Consider the following 15,932-nt stretch of genomic DNA (forward strand, 5'->3'; position numbering starts at 1 on the left):
AAAGTATCTGTTTACTGTATAATGGAGTTCATAGGGGAGGGGGGTGAAAACAAACCGCACTACCCCCCCATATTCTTAGTGAAGTTCCATAGGGTGATTCTTCATGATTGTAAGTCATTGCCACGTATATGTTGTCTTGCAGGAAGGAAATCTATGACTTTGAAATCTCAGATGCTGCAAGTCATGAAAAGGTAAAGTTGAGACAGAAGCTGTTAGGAGATGCGCTTCAGGTCCCAGCCCAGCAGCTAACAGCAGTAACTTGAAGTAGGGGCTATCTGTTAGCACAGAAATGTGGTAAGGATGGAGACACTGTTAGAGCAGGCTATTGAGAATCCGAGGCTCTTGTTTTTTTCTGCATGGTGCTATACGTGGCAATTTTTTGTTTTGAGGTGGGGAGAATGCTCATCACTACTTGGGTTTTGTGGTGGATAATGTATGATAAAATCAACTGCAGCTTGAGCTGTTGCTGCAGTGAAGCTGTGTGGTCAAAGGCCAGCCTCTGCTTGTGTCTTACTGGTACTGAAAGCAGATTGAGTGTCCTTCACTGTGCTCCTAGAGGCTAAACCAGAAGAGGCTGAAGTCCGTTCTGAGCCATGCTTTGCAAGTTAGAAATCCCTGGTTAAAGCCGGTCTTCACAAAACTTTTCTTGGAAGTTCTGCTTGACTCATATTTGCAGACTGTTAGAAAAACTGAATAAAAACGAATCGTTCTGCCTGATACCAAAGTTTGACCAGTGTGGGTTTTCTCAGGAAGCTGAGAACTTGCTCCCGATGGCTTCCATCAAGACGGCTCCACGCACAAACCCTTTGGCTGTCAGCCTCCTCCCTGGGGTGGGTGCTGCCGCTGCCGCCTGTCAGCTCAGCGGCGATGGGTGCCGAACGGGCACCCCGAATTTCTGTTTGGAACTGGGCACCTTCCAATCCTTGCTACTGCCACTGGGTGTCAGCATAAAGCCCTGCTCCATGGTACCCGGTCCCTCTGTCCCTGCAGCCCTGCCCAAAGGCTGGCTGGCACCTGCAGCTACTAGCAGTGTTGCTGCTTCAAATGACGTCTCTTACGATGCTATTGCTTAAAATAACCGTTATTCGTAAAGCAAGGAAAAGAGAAAGTAACTCTGTTTATAGAAGGCTGATGTTTGTCTGTTATAATTTCTGACACTTCCAATCAACAAATCCCACTGTCAAAAAGTTGATTTTTCCTGCTGGACTCGTAATCCATTCCTCTAGCCCTCCTGAGTTCTGATACTTCTTAATTTTGTGGTTTGTTTTATGGGATAATTTGACTTCAAGACAAATACCTGCTTCTTTTTCAGGTTGCTGAAGCCCAAGAAAAGATTCTTAGCCAGAAGGTTGCTTCGCAAAATCAGCGGTATGGGATTGTGTGTGCACCATTTATGAACTTTTTGCTTTGTGAAAGAAAAGTTCTTTGCCTTAGTTTAACTTGTTTTAAGATGGGATCAAAAAGGCTGTGTGAGTTTCTGATAAAATAATTCCTTGTTTAGCTGTCGCAGTATCTGGATGTTATCAACAGTAATATTTCAATAGTACTTGAGAATACAAAAGCTACTACAGAGAATAATGACTTCTATATGTTTTGACAATAATAAGACTTTAATTCTCAAACACCCCCTGTTCCTTGATCGTATGCCTAAATTACCGATTTTTGAAAAAAGCTTAAACCCTCTGTCTTGCCTTGGCTACCTCCAGTTACAGCAAGCTGCCAGCGACTTGCCATCTCTAAGTACATAGCCTTTTTTTAAAAAAAAAAAAACAACAACAAAAAAAGTGCTACTTTCCAGGTATCCCCAGATCGCTATTTTCAGAAATCAACCAAAGAAGCAAAATTTGGTGAATGACTGGCATTATCAGTTTGGTTCTCCTGTTGGTGTCTCGAGGAGCCCCCTGTCCTTGCTATCTGGCTGTGTCCCTTCTGTGCTGCTGTGATGTGCTATTGCAGTGTCTGCTCGTCTTACTGGGGTCTTTCTCGGTTACTTGGCAGGAGTTTGAAAACAGGAGACAAGAACAAGGAACCGGACAAGCTCAAGAGAAGGCTGGTAGGCGATCTGTCCTTTTTTATCCCTTGAGCCTTTGGTTGCTGTGTGTGTATCCACCTATACAAATTGATTGCACCCTTAAAGAGGCTGAAGTTTGAGGCTTAGCCAGTGCAGAGGTGGAGGAATGTGAGCCTGGTAGCCTCAAAATAGTCTGCTTGTTGCTACCGAAAACAGTGCTTAGGGTGCACCAGGACTGCCAGACCAGCGAGTGAATGTCTGTGCTAATTTTTTTTTTTTTTCTTCTCGCTGCACTCTTGGCTGCAGCTCAGGCATGCTGAGGCTTTCCTCCTTCCAAGAGCTCTTTTATCTAGATACAGAAGGGAGGGGGAGATGAGGATGGAGGATGCTGTGAACCCCATGCTGGCAAAGGGCAACCATCTGCCTCTTGGTGTTTTTTACACTGCTGGTTTGACAGTTAACTGTTGCTGTTTTGGCAGATTTCACAGCTTAAAATGCTTTAGGTGTTGTACTGTGGGAAGGAAGAAATGGAATAATTTGGCAGTAGATGAAGAGGGAATGGCTGGGGGGCTTCTGGGTGAGTGCAGGGAGCTGACCGAGCAGGACTCACTTTTTATAGTGTCTTTAGTCCAGTTACAGGAAACATCTTTTCTCTGAAAGCAGCGATGAAAATAGAAGCACTGGTGAGAGTGAAAAAAGCTGGATCCTTGACTCTCAGAAAGAGCTGTTGCCAAAATCTCTTGACTATACGCGAAAAAGATCCAGGGTGAGAAGTAAATTAAAAGGTAAGCTTGGTCCCCTGTTGATGCTTAGCTGTGCGTGATGTGCTGTCCTGCAGATAAGTAACCGGCTGATGATGGTTTGGAGAGGGATGATTTGGCTGAATTCTGATCCAAGCAGGGGAGAGCAGCGAGGGGTGCCTGATGGGGGAGGTGCATTGTGCACCCTTGTGCTCGAAGGACCAGGCTCCCACCCCCTTCCCGCAGTGGGGCTCAAACATCCAGGTGGAAATTGGGCACCTGAGTGTCTGTGTGGGTACAGCCCTCTGTGCAAGTGGGGCTGAAGAGCCCACGGGTGCTAAGTTGATGCCTGTGTTGGGGTCTTGAACACAAGAAGAGGAAGATCTCTCTGGAGCGGCCATACCTCCTCCCTGTGACTTTCCGTTCTTCATCTCTCCAGGAATACGACTGACTTGGGGAACAGACCTTGAAAAACTACACAATTTGCAGACCATTGCGCTCTGCTCCCCTTTTTAAACACAGATAGGTCAATTGTTCTCTGAGAGATGCACAAAGTCAGACATAGTGTCCTCCAACAGCGTTCTCTGCTCAGGCCTGACCAACAGTGTGCTTCCCCTGTAGCCATGCTCCATGGGTCTGTTGGCTGCTGGAACCTCCAAATCCAAACTGAATTGCCCTGAGAGATTTGTAATGTCTCCATCCCTCTCATGGAGGATAAGCCTTGCTCAGGTGGCTGTTGGCTTCTGTAGGGATGGAAAAGCAAAAGAAAGTTGAGGGAGAAATTATGCTTTATACTGTGTTCCTATGGGAGTCATCGTTCTCGCTGCAGTGATAGCCCATGTGTCCTGGCGGGGACTTGGGGACCATCAGAGAAGCTGCTCAGCTGGCCCTATTTTTGGCAACTGCTCTGGAAGCAGCAAGTGGTGTATGTTTGCATCATGGCATCTAGCCTTGTTAGAAAGGTTGGGGTCTTTTTTGAAGCTTTTGAAGTGTTGCAAAGTGTTCTCTTGTAAATGTCTAGAAAATCAGACTCAAAACAGAGTTAGCTGTGATGCAGACCATAACTGGGTAAGACACACGGTTTCATTGTCAGTAACCAGCTCAGCTTTTCTCCTTGCAGTGCTTCCAGTGTCTTCTGAAAGTAGCGGCGGTGACTACCCGACAAAGAAGGTAAGGAGCTGTCATCCTTAGGTGCCTCAGGTTTAAAACCATGCTGTGTGCAAAACATGCACAAATGAATGGGGAATTAGAAACTGGTTTTATATTTCTTCTCAAATGTTCTGATGAACTGATTTGTCTGCCAAGGATTGCTGAGACTGTATTGATCTACCAGAGAGTGGGAAAACAAGGAGAACTTAGCAAAACATGGGAAACTTCATAGAAACAATTGTGCATGAACCCTAAGCATGTTGTTTTGTAATAACACTATTTACCTTTGATAGACAGAAAATTGGGCAGGAATTGCTTGATGTGACACTTGCTTTGGGGGATGCAGGTGTTGCTCCACAGGAGTGCATTCAGCTCTGGGGTCCTGCCAAGAGCTGGAGCTGCCTATCCACATACCTGCAGAAATCCCAGTTGGGCCTCCCGGGCTGTGGCCCCACACTGTCCTCTGCCCCGTTCCCTGTGGCGCTTTGGGAAAGCTCACATTCCCCTCTGCATTTTGCTGGCAATTTTCAAGGTTTTTATTCCAAGTCTTGTGCTCACGCTGAGCCCTGGTTCAGCTGTCCTTCTCCACCTTCACCTATAGCCCTGGGAAAACTAACCATAGATTATATTGATGGAGGAATTAGCGGACGGGGCATACATCAGGCAAAATAAAACACAGTTTAGCAGTGGCAGACTCCCAGCGCCCAGCCATTAAGTGCTGCGCATTAAATGTTTAGGAAAGGTCCCCACATAAATACAGAAAGTTTGGGACTAAACTCTCCATAACTAGTAGTTGTGTTAAGGCTTCCAGGGGAAAATAAAAGCTTTTTTCTTTTCTCTTGACTAGCATGCTTTTATTCTGTTCATTAAAATCTTTATATGCTATACAGCTTTAATGGCTAAAGGGAGAACTTATGCATGCATTGAACTTCAGGGCGCAGATCTTCTTCGGTGTTGGAAAGACCTAGCATTGTTAGGCATCTTTCAAGTGTATTTCTGCTCTTAGTGTATTTAAAAAAACAACCAAACTAAATCTTTTCCCCCCCAAATCAGCCCAAACCCTTACTTTCATAGTAGTGTTTAAATAAATGCATGCTTAGAATCAATTTTGTTTTAGCAGGGAGCATCAAGGGAAGATGCTCAAGAGGAGATGCCAAGGAAAACAAGCACACCCAGCTCCAAGGGAGGCGATATGCCTACAGTGGATAATGCTGGTATTTCTCTTTTAATCTTCTTCAGTGAGTTAGGGAAGTTGTTTTGATATGTGTGGGTGTGCTTTTTGGGTGTGTTTGGTGGTGTTTGTTTTTAATTTTGCATTTTCTTCATAAGCATTCTGCATTCTGCCTTGTGATATTTCTTGTACTGGGTCTGAGGGCTGGATATTGTTTGTAGATTGTCTATTGACCAGGGAGAAATTTAGCTGGGGCTAATGACATGAAGGAATTAACTGAACTGATGGCCAGAAATAAATTGGTCTTTGGACTAAGTCTGAGCCACTGTCTGTTCCCTGTGTGAAGAGAGAAAGGAGAGGGTGGTGGTTTCTTTCTTTCTTTCTTTTTTTTTTTTTTTTTTTTATATGTATGTCATTAAATTGAGGTTTTTAGTCAGTATAGGATTCAACCTCTACTGCCTGTGTCATTTGGTTGATCTCTTGCACAGATGAAATGCCCTCGGAGGGGCTCGAAAAGGGTCCACTACTACTTAATACACCCACCAGGAGCTATCCCAGTGATGTGGAGAAGGCTATGCAGGTGCAGTGTGCAGCGCTTGAACTCCTCCTAACCTGCTGTCAGGCTACTTCTCGCCTAAAACCAATGCATCGAGTTGCTTTGCTTCCTATAACTGGATGAAACCCTGGCAGCTTGTCTGCAGTGCAGACTTGGATACCTCCTCGCTTTCTTTTCCTTCTCTCCTCAGGAGTTTCACAACGCATCTGGCAAATTGTCAAGAGAAGAAGACAGTTTTAAGCGGAAGGACTCAGGTTTGTCAGTCTTGGTAATGTGGAAGAGCTCTTTAAAAGTAAAAAGGGGTGTTGTCAAAGTTCTCATTTTCTTTCAAAGACAAATAAGTGTTGAGGTTTTAAGAGATACCTTTTGTGTAAGAAATACCTTCTATTTCTCCGTTTCGTATATCGTGACAGACTATGGTAAGATGCTTTTATACAGATGCCGGAATTCATAACTAACTCTTAAATCCTGTCCTTGATCACAGGGGAACTTGTAGCATAGCTGTTAAGAGCTGGGGATTTATAAAGCAGTGACCCAAGAGACACATGAACATTAGTTTTTAATGATTTGGAAGTGCAGTGGCAACTTTGATTTAAAAACCCAAGCATCCCTGAAAACTGTTGATTTTTCTCTGTACCTAAGCATATAGACACAGAACAACATTGTTATAAGCAGTTGGTAAATGGTGACTTGTACTGGTGCTTTATTATTGTTGTAGCTTTTTTTAGGTAAGTGGCACTTAGGGATTTATTTGCTTTTTTTTAAACAAAACTGAACTTGCACAAACTAATTCAAAACTGCAGCGCAGTCTCTTTGTGACTGGAAACAACTGAACTTCAAGGAAAACTGAGGTGGAATGGGCTGTCTTCATCCTAATGCTCTTGATGCTGAGGTAGTTCTGAGAGATTGTCTTAAAGTTGTTGTGACTATGAACGGAGTCACTGAAGCTTTGGTCTTGGCAGAAGCATCCCTTTTCTCAGGAGCTGCCTATAGTCATGTTCCCAATGGGTCTCTTACTTGTCCAGCATTTGCAGAATATACTTTCCCTGCACTCATGCATCTGCTTAATTTTGGGAAAAGATAAGTGCTGAGGACTTTTATCACTCTTTACTCTACAGCCTTACAGTTGGAGAGGAGTTGATACCATGCAATGGCATAAGTAGTGTTACATTCAGAAATTTCAGGTGTGGTTTGCGACTGCATCTGGACTTTTGCTTTGTGAACCCTAAATCTACCTCAACATGCTCTTCGTGATCCGACTGTCCCCCTTGCCCTGGGATCCATCACCTTCCTGCCCTATGGAGGCTCCAGAGAGGTGGTCGGTCAGATGCAGATACCTCACTGAGCTCAGAAAAGTGGACACTGAGGCAATGGAATGACTTTTTTTTTTTTTGTAAGCTTTCCTTAAAATGTGGGCTGCAGCCTTCCTCACAGTGTTCCTGAGGAATTTCCTGGGTTAAAAGAAATTGTGTGCAACTCCAGTGAAGCTGCAGAAAAGGCGGCTGTTATGGGCGTGGTCAGTTTTTCTCTCTCTTCTGTATTTATATGTGTTTTGGTTTGTTTTTTTCTTTTTCTTCTTTATTTTTTTTCTTTTTTCTCCCAGAGCAGATGAAACCAGCTTAGGAACAAATAAGCATAAACAGATTGAGATCTTGGGTTGGAAGAAGGAATGTAAAGAAGCTGGACAAGAGTGTGTGTGTGTTTCATTTATTTATTGTAATGGTTAGAGCAAAATTGTCTTTAGGTTGGAGACATGGTGGCTTTCCAGTTGTCTGCGTAGCGCTAGGCAGTCTAGTTGCCTGCTTTTGCAAGGGAAAAATACTTGCTGGTGCAGTCTTACCCTGTCCTGTAAGTGTGATGCCAGACCCTAAAATGAAGTTGCCCGCTTTTCTGTGGCATTGGTAGTTTCAGTGGTGGTTTCTGCTTAAGTAGCTGGTAGATACTAGCACATACCTCATGCAAAAGAACAACTCTTTTCTGAAACATTTTCTGTTCTCTTTCTAGGTATATTAAGCAGCACTGTCATAAAAAAGCCTAAATTTTCCAGTTGGGAAGCAAGTGATCTGTCCCCTGATGCTTCCTATAAAGCAAGGGATGCCTTTGATTCAGTAGAGAACAAAGCTGAGATCCAAACAGGTAAAGTCAGGTTGACAATTCAGGTAAAGTGTTTAAATGCTTTCAGCTTTTTCTTTTTGATGTAGAAGTCACATGGAAGCTTGAAGAGAGATATCTGTAGGGAGAGTATCTTCTCCAAAAGTCAAAACATAGCATAAGGCATGTGTTGCAGTGCTGCCATTAGGTACCACCTATGTAGAGATGTGAATATGGGATTTTGGGTTCACTAACCATGATCCACTTAAGAAGCCACTTAATGATGTCCACACCTTTTAGTCTTTCTGAACAGTGATTGTCTGGAGCTGTTAAAAAACCCCAACAAACAAATCAAAACAAACAAACCAACCAAAAAAAACCACCTGAAAAAACCATGCAGATAATGGACAAAGTAACTGCAAAACACTGCTAACTCCGAACAGAAGGGGGCTAGGCTTCCCTTGAAATGAATCGGAAGACAGGAAAAGTGGCCTGACTTTTCTTTTTGTTCTTTTCCCCTTCGTGCTGTGCTTTTGCCTCGTTATCTGTAAATACGTTGTGCTCTGTGTTTGGTTAGTATCATGCCTCTACTTCCATGCTGCTTTCTGACAAGTCTTTCTCAATGCCTTTTGGGGCAGTTTCCCTCCTGCTTGCGGGCTGTAGAAGAGCAAGACTAAAATTCTAGCTCTATCACAAATTGCATTCACGTGAATGACAAAGCCTTCAGTAGCAGGAGAGTTTATATTCCAAGAAGCCCTCCAGCATTGTACTAACTGGGCATGTGCTTTCTCCTAGGTCAGGAAAAGGATGATAATGTGGATGATGTATTTTTTGAAATGCCTGAAGACATCAGTGATCCAGGGGTGATTACTGCATTTGAGAGCTTCATCAGCCAACTAAAGAAATTGCTCTGGGTAATGTGCATTCTCTTAATGTGTGCTGTGTGTGGCATTTCCTATAGTATGTGAAATCACCTTTTTATCACCAGGGGAGTTGGTGCAAACATCCCATTTATATTTTGCGTCCAAGAGCAGGGTTTTGGCTGCAGCCTCTGGTTAGCCTGAAGCTCCCAGAGGTGTTCTGCTCAACCTATATACTTTGAGAAGTGTTACAGGAAAGGCAGAAAGGAATTTTTAATAAGGTCTTTCTTTTTTTTTTTTTGTCTTCTCAATATGTTGGAACATCAGATTTGGTTAGGCATTTCAAATACTTTCCTCAGAGGGAATTTCAAATACTTTCCTCAGAGGGAAGGGATCAAAGTTTTTGTGAAAGACAACCCAGTATAGTGACGGTGTACCCGCACTGATCTGTGGGTCATTGTCAATGTCATGGGCATGTATCAAAAACAGAGAAACTCCCTTTTGGAGCACAGAGCAGTTTCACTGCGATGCAAGACTATGCAGCTTTTCCATAATGGAAAACAGACAGCAATACAGGCTGCACCTATTGACTGGAACATGTAAGATCCACATGGACACGCTTGTGTCTTTGAGCTTAGTAGTATGTAGAGGTGCTGGTTGCACGATTGTTAGTATACAAGCTGTGTATTCTTGGTTCACTCGGTTGCATAGATGTGCTTGACATGCAGTGCAAGCAGCCAGCTGCTACTGTTGATTTAGCTATAACAAGTAATGTGGGCATGAAACCAAGTTTGATATGAGAGGAAGTATCTGACCCATCACAGCATCTTCCCGTGTTTAAAAGCTTTGAACAAACCAGACATGGCAGAGCAGACATACTGGATCAGCACTTCATATTGTGCAACCATGATTTTTTTGTTGTTGTAGCTGGTGCTAGGTGTTCACACTAAACTTTGGCACAAAGTCCTTGAGTCAAGGTAGTTACAAATCAGTAGTGAATAAAATGCACATGGTTTGCATTGGTGTTGATCTGCAGTGGTGCTAACAAAGACCTGGTTTTGTGCAGTTAAGTGTGTTGCAGTACGGGGTGAAGCTCACTGCTTTGCTGGCTGGATAAGATGACCCTGACCTGAAGCTGCATGGGTTACATAGGAGTTTGTTGGTGTAACTAGTGTGGCTGAATGAAATCAGTTCATATTTGGAGTACCCTTTCTATGTGTCATCTCACTTAGGCTTAAATGTGACTTAAGATGGTTTCTGCTAAGCTGAATGGCAGCCTGCAGGGGGATTTGTATTCCAGGCAAAGTTTTTGCAAACTACACTTCTAGTTTTTGGCTTGGGCCATTGCCCATCGCTAACGGTGCGTCCTGTGGCTAGTCACGGTACAAAAGGATGGAGACCAGTGCACAGAATGCCCTGAGGATTTCGGAGAAGAACTTGTCCACCTTGCTGAACCAGATCCATGAGTGCAGGTAAGCTGCCTGCTGCTGGCTGAAAACAGCTTCAGCTTTGTGTAAATTTTGATTGACGTGGAAAGGAATGCCTCTTTAAGTGAACCTGACAGTAAGCTACTGCACTTATTATGGTTTGTAAGGCAAAATAGCTTGTGTGTGTCTCTTGCTCCTCTGTAAGAAGAATTCCAGAAGTGTAGATCCTGTGATTTTATTTTTTTTCCTGTAAAGAAGAATGGATGGATTAATTAATGCAAAACAAGCCTGAGTCAGGAGCAGCTGATGAAGCAGTCAGTCCTTAGACTGTCTTCTGATAGTCACCAGTGTTCACAAATCTGTTTAAAACCCCTCTTGTTACACTTAGTAGCTTCTGTTTCTACATCTTTTAAGAAAGAGACTGGACTCTTACTTAATGAAGTGGGGGAGAAGAAAAGTGAGGAGGTCTGTTATAGACCCACTTCTATAGATTGTTTCCGTGTACATGAAATAATATCCAGCTAGTGGACTTCACAGGCACTCACCAGATGGGGCTTTAAGAAGGTCCTTGTGCTTTGCAGGTTGTCGAATTTCTTAGATAGGAGCTAAATAAAAATATCAATTATAATAGAAATCAATTATAATAGTTATGGATTTTTAAGTGAAATACAAGCACAGCCGAAGATATGAGTAAGTCTATCAGGCCTCTGTATCTTCTACACATTCAATTTCCAGGAGTTAGGTCAAATATATGACCTATATTCATATATGTGAAATGACAGCCTGTAAAAGTGCAAAATCCCAGGTATCAGCAGGATGTCCATAAGCAGAATTTGCTTGTTGTTAAGGTACATGGAGAAGTGTGTTTAAAAAAACAAACAAACAAACCCAAAACAACAAACAAACAGACAAAAAAAACCCCAAAACAAAACCAGGGCATGCTTTGGAGTTGGTGGCAGTGAGGTGCTGCTCTGTACGTTGATGTTATTAACCAAGTAACCTGGAGCCAACCAGAGCTGCAGGACAGTGGAGGCAAAACCGCGCTACCCCAGAAGGGTAGTTTCTGAAGTCACCATCAGATGATGGGTTGGCATCCCATCACCAGGGAAAGGTAGCAAACCCAAGTGAGTTAGGGTGTTGCTGGTGAAGGTTTAGAAATCTCTGGCATCCTGTCACAACACTGTATGTGTATATCAGACTCATGGTAGGAAATCCAGTTTTGTGCCAAGATGCTCTCTTTGTCTGGGGAAATCTCTGCTGAAATCCCTGGAGGCCAGGAGAATATGCCCTGGGAACCCTGTTGGGTGCTCTGTCCTGCACCTCTGTTACTGGTTGCTGTTCATGTGCTCTGTGACACACCTGAGAGCAAAACTGCCTCACATAGTTCAGCAAGGACATTTTCTTCTGCCTAAAAGGCAGGTTTGGTGCTGAAAGGGTTGTCATCTGCCTTGTGCTATTGCATGTTAAAGTGTCAAACTTACTTCTGTTCTCCATCACTAGGCTGAGTAAGCTGGAGACCTTCCAGAAGATTGTTGTTTCAGAGCTTGCCAGTCTTGAGAAGGAAACTCAAATCTTGGTAGACATGGAGAAGGATGCAGTGGTGTGTACAACTTCTTGTGTGCCTGCCCATGAAGGTACCTCCTTCCCAAGTAATGGGGGTTTTCTTTGGGGCTCTCTTTAGGACTTCTGGAACACGCAGCTGCTCAAACTGAATTCTTTCTGCAATCAGCAAAAGCAAAGGTATGTCCCTACCAGCTGCCCTGCATGGTCACAAATCCTCGAAGATGGTTAAAGAGGGCAGTACCCAGGCTGGTGGTACCCTCACTGGTATTTCAGGAAGTATTTTGAACCCAGTATGGCACCTCTGCTTGATGGTCATTGATGGAGCCTTTGCAGCCGTGTGAGGGTTTTGCATTGGGACAAGGGTGCAAGGAGGGACTCTGTGTGGGAAGTTGTGCATGACGGGCATGTACCTCAAGAGACCTGCACCAGGATCTGGAATGAGGTGCGTCCTCTGGTCACATCTGTATCCAGGGGTCCAAGAGGGTGGAAGGAGGTAATAATAGTTTCCTATGTAAAAGGTACTGTTGGTGCAAATGCTGGGCCAAAAGCCGCAAAAGGGGGAATCCTCAGGTTCATTTTGATTGGTAAATATCTCTGTTCAAGCTTCATCAGTAACTACTAATGCTTCACAGGCAAACTAGCCAAGCTCACTTTTCTTGCAGAATTCAGTCCATTGACTCGGCCCTGGGTGAAACAGCAAACAGTTTTGCTGATGCTATCCAGAATACAACGGTACGTGTGGTGCACAAGCAGTGCCGTGGGGGTGGTGGGCTCTGAGCTGTGGCCTGACTGAGAAGTGTTGGAAGTGAGAAAATGAAATTGAAGTCCTGGGAGGGGAAACCTTTGGTCAGCCTACCTGTGGGGCTGGTTCTTTGTGAGACCTCCGGTCCTGATGCATGGAAAGCATAGAGAAAGCCATATTTGCCCTGCTAGCATCTAGAGAAAGTGGTCCAAAAGCACTTGCCTAAGGAAGAAGGTGAGGGAAAGGACTATTAGGTAGTGATGCTTTTCCTGAATTCGTATCTCGGGGATTCCTTTGTCCTGAGGCTGTTTTCTGTGTAGTTAGTGACCCCCAATGCAGTTATCTTCTGTCCCTTTGTCCTGCTTGCCCTTGGAGTTGTGCCGTTGTGACACCTGTGTGGCTAGGAGCTCTGCAGCCCCACACCACCTTGTGTGCTTCTGTCATTTGCTTTTTTGGTCTATCAGCATCTAACCTTGATGCCTCCAAATTCAATTTCTAAAACCCAAATTTATTAATTTACGTTGTATCCTAATTAAATATTTTGTTGAAGTTGTTAAACTCTTCAGAGCCTAATCACTAATTTATGGCCCCGTTTCAATTTGTAAAGGAAGCTGCATACTTTGCTAACTTTGATACAAAGCTTAGTTTCCGTCTTTTCCACCCAGTCACATGTGCATGTATTTTTGCTGCTGCTGCTGCAGCTTTTATGCATGGACCTGATGGCTTTGGGGGTTCAGCATTCCTGCCGTAAGACTGATGGATTACTGTGATGTGTGCAATGCTGTGTGTCTGCGCTGCATGGGGCTGATGAAAGCTCCCTGCGTTGATGGAACAGCCTGTGTGTCCCTATGGGAGACTGGGCCTGGCATTTCAGAAAAGGTGCTGAAAACAGAGGGCTTGTTTCTTTTAGCTGTTTAAGCTGGGATCCTGAGCTTTATAGGGAAATGTTTTTATTAGGAGCACTGAGTTGCTCAGGGACATGTGCCTTTCCCTTACCATAGGTGCTCCTGAAGGATGCTCTTAAAGAGGGGCAGGGCTGAGGAAGGAGCAATCGGATCATGGGAGCTGCTCATCCAGCACTTACTCCAGGGTGGGTGCTTGAGAATTAAAACCTGAGTCTAAACGTGCTTCTAGGATCTTTGTGGCTTCTGATCTTATGGAATGTAAACATTTGTATAAACTTTTGAAACACTTTTCTTACCTTTTTTCCTTCCCTGCAGTATGAACTCCAAGGAAGAAGGAAGTAGGAAACAATGTGACCATTCCTGCTGACTAGCAACCCCTGAATCCACTACTGCTCTTAACGTTTGAGCACCTTCTACCGAGTAGAGAAGATGGTCCTGTGAAAGATATTAATTGAAGTGGAAAGGGGGGGGGGGGGGGGGGGGGGAAGAGGAGTGAGGGGAAATAACACTGATGTGGAGTCCCCGTTTCCCCCCCCCCCCCCCCTTTTTTTTTTCTTGTCCTAAAAACAATATACACTGCTGAGTGATCCAGTTTTGACCCCTGTGTTGAAAACAAAGTTTTTTCTGCAAAAATACAAGATAGTTCTTTTTTTATTTCTTTGACATTTAATGGACCAAATTCCATGTTTAGTCATTAAACTGATGCATATACCGGTTTTCTTTGAGTATTCTGCTAATATCTTCATCAAATGTAAAAGCATGTAATGACTGATTCCAAGTAAATATTTTGCATAGGCTAACAATCTCAATTTTTTCAAATTGATGCATTTTGCATGCCTGGAAAGGTATGAGAGTACTGTGTACCCTGCATGGGGTGTGTTTCTTGCGTGCATGCAGCGACGTGGGAACTGCTGGCTTGAAACCAGAGCCACTCAATTCTGAATTACAGAGGTGAAAGCGCAGTGGGATCTACCGGATATTGGCCCAGCTGCCTGATGGCAAACTGGAGACTGTGGAGGGCAAGAAACAGGGAGCATTGCAGAGGAAAAGAGCAAGTGGAGGTGGAGAAACTACTTTTACAACCAGTGACTACTGGCTTCTAAGAGAGTTCAAAGTACAGTGAGCAAAGCTGGGATCAGACAAAATAGCATCAAAGATCTCTTGAAAGTGAGCAGCAGATAAACTGTACTATTTGACATCGTCCTCTACTTTGACAAAGTTCTCTAATTATGATTGTTCGTTACAAACTGCCTTTAATGCCGTGGCAGACACAGCATTAGTGCTGGTGCATCTTAATGAATTTGTGGAAACGTGGCGTGTTTCCAAGTGTTGTGTTTCTGGCTCCTTTATAAACCTGACATCAGCCTCCTGTGTGGGTTGGAGTTGAAGGAATCACCCTCTGCACATGATGTACCTCCATGGTAAAAGCCCATCTCTACCAGGGTTTGTTTCACCACTGAATGTCTCTCGGGAGACTGAAACTCTTCCTCCTTGAGCCAATGAGGCAGGATAGTGCTGGCGCAGAGAGCAGCAAGAAGCTGCTGTTGCCTCTGCTTTATCATTTTCTGGAGATTATGCTTATTCCCTTAGCTTAAATAGTCCTGACCAGAGTTGGTAGAAGACTCCTTCATCCATATCAAGGAGTGGCCAGCACTTTCCTTCAGGGCTGGTTTAAGAGTCAACCCTGCCTTTCCCAAAGCTCCAGATCCACTGGGTCTGCCCTCTCCTATTCACAATGCAAAGGGGTGAAACTGTGATTTCACATCCACGACCTCATGCTTATTTATTTGAGAGCTGGCTCTGGTGACTTGACTACGCTGCATGCTCCTGCTGCTCTTCAGTGCCTTTCCAGCTGCTCTTTGCAGCCCATCTTCTCTCAAAGCACTCAGCCAAAGTGTCTGTGTCTTTTAGAAGATGAAGCTGTAACCCCTGAGCACAGCTCTGCTCGTGCCTGGTGATTCTGTCTGGTTTTGCAGCCCAGTAATAGAGATTTCAGCATGTGTTGTGTCCCACTGGTATTGCGGTGTGCTGTGGTTACACCAGCAACGTCACCAACTAAAACAGGCTTTAAGGTATCAGCCCGAGTGATCTGAGCATCCCTTCCTATTGCCTGGCTGTACCAGATCCAAAATAAAAAACACTTTTTAAATGGGGCTTTTACTACCTGAGTAGTAATGTAAGATCCTAAGCTGAGGAAGGTGATAAGGGCTTGAACTGCCCAGTTGCTTGTTATTGTAACCCAGAGTTCACGCTAGTTGAATGCAAAGGGATACTTTGTGTGATGTTGCTGCCCGTCCGAAGTACCAAAATGAGTCTTCTAGTAGTTCCCAGGTAAATGCCTTTATCCTGTGACTATATTCCCCATGACCTGGCCAGATGTGATGGATGAAGCCAGGCCTAACAAGGTGCTTGATGTGAAGCAGACCTAAGAATTGAGAGGAGAGGAGACTTCCACACTGTGGCTGCTCTTGTATACCAAATTCTGCAAAGCCCCAGAAACAGCATCGATAACCTGCATCCTTGGAGCGCATCTCATCTCCCTTGGGGTGGTGGTTGCCTTGGCCACTTTAGGCTTGCTTACCTGCATCTCCAAGGAGCTTACTTCCCAAAAGGAATGTCTGAAGCAAGAAGAGGGTGAGATGTGATGGCTCTCCTTGGCTTAAGGATTTTATTTATTTATTTCAAATCACAACAATAATGGTTAATCTTTCATTTCT

General features: G+C 44.1%; 1 protein-coding gene across 1 annotated transcript in view; it reads left to right on the plus strand.

The window, feature by feature from the left end:
* Positions 1-13,250, plus strand: part of SYCP2L (synaptonemal complex protein 2 like) — a gene marked incomplete at its 5' end in the record, with an annotated part of 29,065 nt that extends 15,815 nt beyond the window's left edge. The window contains 10 exons of the mRNA XM_080380637.1: positions 143-191; positions 1,999-2,053; positions 2,640-2,826; positions 3,872-3,921; positions 5,818-5,881; positions 7,632-7,763; positions 8,490-8,632; positions 9,956-10,050; positions 11,506-11,605; positions 11,687-13,250. Of these exons, the coding sequence (XP_080236763.1) occupies positions 143-191; positions 1,999-2,053; positions 2,640-2,826; positions 3,872-3,921; positions 5,818-5,881; positions 7,632-7,763; positions 8,490-8,632; positions 9,956-10,050; positions 11,506-11,605; positions 11,687-11,797 (986 nt within the window). The 3' untranslated portion in view covers positions 11,798-13,250. The remainder of the gene's footprint in view (positions 1-142; positions 192-1,998; positions 2,054-2,639; positions 2,827-3,871; positions 3,922-5,817; positions 5,882-7,631; positions 7,764-8,489; positions 8,633-9,955; positions 10,051-11,505; positions 11,606-11,686) is intronic.
* Between the last annotated feature and the right edge of the window lie 2,682 nt (positions 13,251-15,932).

The sequence above is a fragment of the Falco punctatus genome, assembly GCF_963210335.1.
Source record: "Falco punctatus genome assembly, chromosome: 3".
In the NCBI taxonomy this organism is placed as follows: domain Eukaryota; kingdom Metazoa; phylum Chordata; class Aves; order Falconiformes; family Falconidae; genus Falco; species Falco punctatus.